The sequence below is a fragment of the Girardinichthys multiradiatus genome, chromosome X (assembly GCF_021462225.1).
Source record: "Girardinichthys multiradiatus isolate DD_20200921_A chromosome X, DD_fGirMul_XY1, whole genome shotgun sequence".
Classification (NCBI taxonomy): Eukaryota; Metazoa; Chordata; class Actinopteri; order Cyprinodontiformes; family Goodeidae; genus Girardinichthys; species Girardinichthys multiradiatus.
In genome coordinates this window covers 25,809,032-25,817,543 of record NC_061817.1, presented here as the reverse complement: position 1 = coordinate 25,817,543, position 8,512 = coordinate 25,809,032, and the positions used below count along the sequence as shown (strand labels likewise).

The window sequence follows — 8,512 nt, the reverse complement described above, 5'->3', positions numbered from 1 at the left end:
CACCCTCAAGCAAGAGGGTAAGACACAGAAAGACATTTCTGAACGAATAGGCTGTTCCCAGAGTGCTGTATCAAGGCACCTCAGTGGGAAGTTTGTGGGAAGGAAAAAGTGTGGCTGAAAACGCTGCACAACGAGAAGAGGTGACCGGACCCTGAGGAAGATTGTGGAGAAGGGCTGATTCCAGACCTTGGGGGACCTGCGGAAGCAGTGGACTGAGTCTGGAGTAGAAACATCCAGAGCCACCGTGCACAGGCGTGTGCAGGAAATGGGCTACAGGTGCCGCATTCCCCAGGTCAAGCCACTTTTGAACCAGAAACAGCGGCAGAAGCGCCTGACCTGGGCTACAGAGAAGCAGCACTGGACTGTTGCTCAGTGGTCCAAAGTACTTTTTTCGGATGAAAGCAAATTCTGCATGTCATTCGGAAATCAAGGTGCCAGAGTCTGGAGGAAGACTGGGGAGAAGGAAATGCCAAAATGCCAGAAGTCCAGTGTCAAGTACCCACAGTCAGTGATGGTCTGGGGTGCCGTGTCAGCTGCTGGTGTTGGTCCACTGTGTTTTATCAAGGGCAGGGTCAATGCAGCTAGCTATCAGGAGATTTTGGAGCACTTCATGCTTCCATCTGCTGAAAAGCTTTATGGAGATGAAGATTTCATTTTTCAGCACGACCTGGCACCTGCTCACAGTGCCAAAACCACTGGTAAATGGTTTACTGACCATGGTATCACTGTGCTCAATTGGCCTGCCAACTCTCCTGACCTGAACCCCATAGAGAATCTGTGGGATATTGTGAAGAGAACGTTGAGAGACTCAAGACCCAACACTCTGGATGAGCTAAAGGCCGCTATCGAAGCATCCTGGGCCTCCATAAGACCTCAGCAGTGCCACAGGCTGATTGCCTCCATGCCACGCCGCATAGAAGCAGTCATTTCTGTAAAAGGATTCCCGACCAAGTATTGAGTGCATAACTGTACATGATTATTTGAAGGTTGACGTTTTTTGTATTAAAAACACTTATTTTATTGGTCGGATGAAATATGCTAATTTTGTGAGATAGGAATTTTGGGTTTTCATGAGCTGTATGCCACAATCATCCGTATTAAGACAATAAAAGATCTGAAATATTTCAGTTAGTGTGCAATGAATCTAAAATATATGAATGTTAAATTTTCATCATGACATTATGGAAAATAATGAACTTTATCACAATATGCTAATATTTTGAGAAGGACATGTATAGTAGATTGAAATAAAAAGTTAGTACTGAATTTCAAAAGATTTTAATTTGTATATTTCATATCTTTTTTTAACCAGAAAATAAAAATATGTTTAGAAAAAGTATCTATTAAAAGTATGTATTAAATAAGTGCTTGTTAGCGATAAAAAAAATTTTTTTAAATTTGAGCATTCCTTATCCCTGCTGATCCGGCATATAAATCCATGTTGCCATCACCTTTGTTATTAAAGTATTTGCAAGAATACGCTTCATTTTTCACAAGTTATTACTTTGTATAGTTAATGCAATGTGCTATATTGTCCACTGTCTGCTCCCACAGACAATATGGTCTCTAATCAATATTTAATGCAGTTAGCCTACTTAAAATATGTTCTTAATCAAACAGCAGAACAGGTATTATGATTATAAAGCGATTAGTACGGAATGAATCAGTCAGGTATCGAAGATTTTCGTCCTGGTGAAATTAGTCTAAATATTTCAGCTCCGTTCTGTCGTCTTTAAACATGTACAGACTACATACGCCACCTGGTGGCAAACCATGAGCACTGACGTAAATAAAAATATCTACTGCAGGATGAAATTACAATAGTCTTGAGACTTGTACAGGTTGTGTTTCCTTCGTTCTTATAAGACTGAATGTAAAAACAGATTTTTTTTCTCATATACAGAGGAAAAAAAACGTATTTTGATGCCATGTATTATAGTTCCAACACATTTAGCTGGCTTAACGTAAGGACATTTAAACTTCACTGGGATACAAAGCCTTTTGCAAATACTGTAGTTACTAAGAGGTTACTGAGTTACAAGAGTTACTACATGTATCAGCGACTAGTGTTTACATAAATCCAGAAGCTTTTCTTGCAAATTGTATTTTCCATTTACTTATCCAGCTGCTGGATTTACTTTTTAAGATTCATACAATGGATATTTTGGCTTTGCAAATCACAAATTACATATCTTTCTATATTTGATTTTCCCCTGTAATTGTAACATACTTCAGCTCAAAACATTCACACAGAAGACCAACGAAAAAAACAATATTTAATACATAACATACTGTACAGTATGAGTTTAATACCTGGTTGGGCTCCTTTTGCATTAATTACTCCATTAATGCTGCGTGGCAAGGAGACCATCAGCCTGTAGGACTGTTGAGGTCTTCAGGAGCCTCCAGCTCATCTGCATTATTGGGCCTTGTGTCTTATATTCCTGTTGACAATACTCTACATATCTATAATATTCTGTGAGGTTTGTGTCAAATGAGTTTAATGCCCAATCAAGCATAGTGATACCATGGTTATGGAGGTGTTGTACCACACTTTCCTTCCACTAAACCTTCCAACAATATGTGTGCATACAGCACTCTGAACATACAGCTTCTTTAGCAATACCCTTATTTGGAGAAAGTCAATGACAATTTGTTGGACTCCCCCATGTTTGTACAGGCTATCCTTTATTTCAAAATCCTGCTTTTTAAAATTGTGTAATATTTAATTTTCCACTTTTCTGAGAATCTCAATTTTGGATTTTCGTAGGCTGTAAACCATAAAGCTTAAAATCAATTAAAATAAATCCTTGAAATACATGACGTTTCACTTTTTGGATTGAATTACTGAAATTAAATTTATAATGATATTCTAAATTTACAGAGATTGGATTTGTACACCCAAAGGTCATCTGCAGGATAAAATCATCCGTTCCTCAGCAGGTAAAACAGTAGTTTACAATCCCAAAACTTTTTAATGCAACACATCACAGTCTGACTAAACCCTACTAGTGCATACTTATGAATGTAAAGTTTTTAATTTAATTAAAAAAAAAACAGAACCAAAAAGCACCACAAAAATGATGTAAGAATAATTCAACTTTAATGACATTATCAAGAACTTTAATGATTTTATGGCCTCAGCTCTGCCATCCACTGAGCTCGATACATTTGGTGTTCATTCCCATTTGTAACCATTCTAATGCAGCTCTAACCTTTTTCTGTAAGCAGTTTTAACACCAACACAGAGTTATCCAGATTCCTGTGGCCTCCAGGCCAGCATTTCTGTAGCTTCCTAGCTACACAACACATGAGCACATAAGCAGGGAGCGCAGCAGTCATTTGTGGAGGTTGATTTTCTGGAAAGTTCAGTCTGATTTGTACCACCCCACCTGACCCAGCTTAAAAGATGACAACACTGGAAAAACATGTTTCCCTTCTATTTCTCTTGATATCCTCTTTTTTTTTTTGAGTAAAAAAAAACAAAAAAACAACAAAAACATTTAGATGAAGGATGAAGTGCATGAACAACAAAACTCCATGGATTTACTCCAACACCACAGTGCCACCTGCTGCCTCCAGAGCTGCTTTGAGTTTTTCTGCTTCTTCCTTGGATACATTAGCTCGGATTTCCTGGGGAAGGGACTCCACTAGTTTCTTAGCCTGATTAAAGGAAGAGAGAAAATCAGATATTACAAAACCAGTGACTGAGTGAATCTGAAACACTAACTGGGTAGAATAAAAATATTGCTAAGGCATAACAGAGTCTGATCAGCCTAATATCATATGCAATTCTTTAGACAGTTTAGTAAGAAACTACTATGATGTAACATAAGTATGAAATCTATAAAAATGATAACTGCAAGTTTTAGTGCAAATGAGTGACAGCATACAGTACTGCAAGCATCAGATTGAGATCATTTTAATAAATCTGTAGCAAGGTTATTATCGTTAATGAAAACTAAGGAAATAACAAAAACTAAAAGTAAAAAAAACATTTTTGTTAACTGAAATAAAAATAAAAACGACTTTGCAAAAAAACAAAAACTAACTGAAACTGTAATGAGTGTTCACAAACCTAACTAAAATTAACAGAATTTATAGAGATATTGTGCTTAGTTTTTGTTTGTGTGTCTCATGCATAAGTATGAAGTCTAGTCTCGGGTTGTTTTTGGGTTTTGTCTCGCTGTGCCGCATTACGCCAGCAGATCGCAGGTACGTCAGTCAAGTCATCTGAGCGGTCTGGCCACGCCTAGCGTCATGTCAGGAAAACTTGGCGCCGGAGTCCAAATTGGGATTACTTTGAATATGACAGCGCTTTGACTGCCTTGTTGCTGAAAAGCACTATATAAATAAACTTGACTGCGTTTTAGATAAAACCAAGTGACTTGTAGAGTAGGGTGACCAGACGCCCCCGATTTAGACGAGCCTGTAGCTCCACGTAAAAATAGTTGTTTTTTACGTTTTGCTAAATATGGCAATTTTGGTATTTTATCAACTGAGGAAAATAGTTAAATAATTAAAGAAAAGTTAATATTTAAAGGATTATCCTAGTGTCCTACTATCTAAAAATATCCAACTACTATTAGGTATCTGAAACAAAAATCCTATTTTATTTGTGAAATTGTAATTTTTCAGTATGTTTTTGGAGAGGACTGTGATTATGTCTCTTTTAGAAAAGTGAACGTCAGATAGAAGGAGAGGAGAAAAATAAAAAGACTGATAGAAAAAAAGAGTAAAGCTAAGAGCAATGATAGAGAAGATGAGTGTTAGTAAAGAAGACAGACATTACTACTGCTATTTGTTTTATTACTCTTAGGAAATGCTAACAACAGTGTGGATAGACTTCCCTGCTGTTGCACTTCATGTTTATTTATTTTAAAATAAATGAAACTGTAACTGTACCAATGTTTTCATTATATCGTAATAACATTTATTTCTTTTAATCTCTGAGCTGGAAATGTCCCCGGATTTGATTTCAGAAAAAAAAAGACTAAAACTATAACTGAAACTAAGCATTTTCAAAACATAAAAACTAAACTAAAATAGAATTGAAAATGTGAAATAAAAATAAAAACTAATGAAAACTGCAAAACTATTAAAACCTTGATCTGTAGTATTAATGATACTGCAAGTGATGCCCTAATTGACCCACAGTAGGTCAATTAGGGCTGCAGGTCATCAGGAGAATTTTTGATTGCGATTTTATTCCTGAAAATTGCAATTTCAATTATCCGCATTTATTTTTTAAACATTAAACCGTGTCCCCACCACTTTCTGTGACATTTAACATCTCAGAGGCTATAGATGTACATCAGGGGAGGGCATTTAGGGCAGTTAGAGCCCCTCCTAATGCCAAAATATCCTTATGCATGGTGTGATTGTCTGTGTAATTTAAAAATAACGTCCGACCAAATTATTGTGTAACAGAAGTCCTTTGCGAAATTGCACTCACTGATGTTGCAATGACGAACGCAATTTGATATACTGTGCGGCTCCAGGGTCAAGCTTAGTGATTACACAGCTGCTTTACATGAAAAAAACAATAGTCCAGGTTTTCGACTCTTGTTCATTATAAAGCCCTAAACATACTCTGCTCGAACATTTTTCACAAAAAAATAACAAAACCTTGAAACACAAATACTAAATATTTCACACTTTTTAATTTTTGTAAGAGTGAGTAGGAAAGCCTGCAAACATTCCTCTTACCTGCACCAAATTCAAGCCTTGGATGCAGTTCTTCACTTCTTTTATAACCTTTACTTTTTCAGTCGCTTTTAAATCTGTCAGTTTTACTGTAAAGTGAGTCTTTTCTTTCTTAACCGGTGCCTCCTCTTCTTCTGTAGCCTGGTTGCATGGGACAGAAAAGGTATAAACAATATTAGTCAACATTACAGACCAGTTGCTTGAAGATTTCTTACTTTTAACAAAAAAAAAAACAACATCCCTGCATTACATCCTACAAAGATCCAATGGTCACCAGAAATAAAGTGCTGATTTGCCTTCATGATTCATCAAATCATGTATTATGGCTGTTTTATAGCAACCAGAGGCAGAATTAGTACCTGGGCTGCAGGAACAGCAGATGCAGCCATTGCCCCCATTGGCATCATTCCAACATCTTGAATGTTCAGAGTTTTCTGTAAACAACAAATAAAAGATCATCATTCAAAATCATGGGTCCAACTCAAGAGTCCAGCTGAGATTCTGTGATTCGGGTTTGGTATTAAAATGACTTTTCCACATACCTTGAGGAGCTCATTGAGGTCCGACACCTCTAACAAGTTGAGGCTGGCGATGTCGTTGACCAGCTGTTGGATTTTCGGAGAGTACTGTTTGGGCGCTCCGTCTAGAGCGGGTGTGGCTATGGCGTCTGAATGGGAGGTCGGACTGGTTTTCAGAAGTCGGAGAGGACACAGGGTGGGTGCCTGCTGCTGAAGGTGGTGCCTGAAAAATAAATGGCCACATCGGGTCATTATCTGGAGACACGACAATAATCGCGGTTCACATTCGTCGGGGATCCTGCAACAGTTTCGTTTTGGGATTATCTGTTCCAAAAGCAATGCTCAGTCATGGGATAAGAGCTACAAGTGCAATAATGCAGATGCTAAAATGTTACAAGAGATAAAAAAATTTAAATAAAAAACTGCTTACAAATAAATCAAATTATATTGGAATATTACTTCTGTAAAGTGGTAATATAGGTGATACATTTTTTTAATGAGCACCACATGCCTACATATTCAAATCTGTGCTTCATATTTATCTTTTTAGTTAAGCCTTACATTTAAATAAAACATGTGACCTAAACAGATCCGTGTTTTTAAATTAATATTTAATTTTCACATTCCATTCATTTATTTATTTTGGTATCACATATACAATTTTTCTCACAAATTTTTGTCACTTTGACAGTTGATGAAATGCAATCATAGGGAGTTACATTTTTTATTTATTTTGACAGTGTATTCAGTTATTAGTTTTATCAATAACTTATTATTGGAATCGTGTTATTTTGTTATTATAGGTTTTTTGTTTTTGTTTTTACACAATCAAATATGAACTACTATCAACACAACTGTTGTCACTGTAAAGAATATTATTTGATACATGTCATCTTTAGTCATATTCTTTTTTTTAAGGGGAGTATTTGATAAAGAATAATGGTAATTGTTTTATAAGTTTTTTTTGTTTTTTTTTTATACTTTCAAATATTAGCTGGTATGTGTTAAAAACAAATTAACAAGTTTCTACAGCCTCATAACAACCTAGAGAGCTTATAAAACTGCAGATCTACTGACCTGCTCTCTCTCTCCAGGTGACTGGTTGCCTTTATGTGAAAATGGCAGCTTATTAGCAACACACATTGCTAATAAGCCTTCATTGAATGTGGCTTTCACTGCCAGTTAAAACAACCTAATAAAGAGAGAAAACGGCTCATCTGAAAGGTTGGTTTTTAAAGGTCTACACCATCAGTCAAACAGGACCATGATGCTGGAGTTACAGCCTGACAGGAGACATTAACCGCCGGCTAACTCGCTTAAAACACCTTCGCAGGACATGGAACTGATGTTAAACCGCAGTCTAATACCAAATGCAATATTTTCACGAAGTTAACAGAGATAAACAGTAGGTGTATGCAATAAAAGCAGCAGCAGAGCCTGGCTGTCTGCCCTTGAAGAAACCCACAAGAAGACGCAGAGATGTGCGGCAGTTCCGGGTGTACGTACCGGTGAATGGTCGCGGCGGCCCGTAAAGCGGTCCGGAGGCAGCGTATGGTGCCGTACATGCTGGCCTTACCAGGAACCCCACTAAAACAAAGCAAATCAAGATGATCACAGACTAGTCCAACTGCTGTGGCTCTGCCTCAACAGCACATGGCGTCCGATCTGTGCCTGACCTACCCACAATGCATTGGTTGAAGTGTTAGAAAACCTACGGGTGCTCGTAAGGGACAATACGCGCGAATGTAAACTATGGTTCTACAAGCACAGGTATCAATGGTGGTAAATAGATGTATTTAGTGATACTAAGAAAAGATTTCAGAAAGGAAATGTTGAGTACAAACTGGAGCAGATTAGTAGCCTGTGGCAACTTCTGCGCCGTTCATTTTACCTCTGAAATCAGAACTTGGATCTGGGGATAACATCAAACCCAACTCAACTGTGCAGCAGTTTCAGGTTAAATAAACAGTGGGACCAAAACAAGCATCTCACATTGTTTTTCTCTGTTGCAATATGTTCAGTAAAGAAAGCTATATAGTGCTGTGTGTGTGTGTGTGTGTGTGTGTGTGTTTAACAAGATACAAATATTCAGAAGTGAAAATCTAATGTCTACCACAGCTTTCACTATCTGTAGGGTGGCCATGTAGGATTTTGAGGTTGGGGTCGGATTTTTGACTTCACATGATGTTTCTGTTGATCTTTTTACAAATTGAGTAGTAATTCAACTGAGTATCAAATTAAACGTATACTTACACCTCATCCATGACATAACAAACAGAAAAAGACCA

The 8,512-nt window shown here is 37.3% G+C and overlaps 1 protein-coding gene across 1 annotated transcript; it reads right to left on the bottom strand.

Annotated features, from left to right (window-relative positions):
* Positions 1–3,086: 3,086 nt before the first annotated feature.
* On the bottom strand, positions 3,087–7,923 carry LOC124863154 (39S ribosomal protein L12, mitochondrial-like). The gene is made up of 5 exons (XM_047357417.1): positions 7,731–7,923; positions 6,249–6,447; positions 6,066–6,140; positions 5,710–5,847; positions 3,087–3,663 (listed from the first exon to the last, which is right to left on the bottom strand). The coding sequence occupies exons 1-5, from the start codon at positions 7,787–7,789 to the stop codon at positions 3,547–3,549; spliced, it is 588 nt and encodes a 195-aa protein (XP_047213373.1). The 5' UTR covers positions 7,790–7,923; the 3' UTR covers positions 3,087–3,546.
* Between the last annotated feature and the right edge of the window lie 589 nt (positions 7,924–8,512).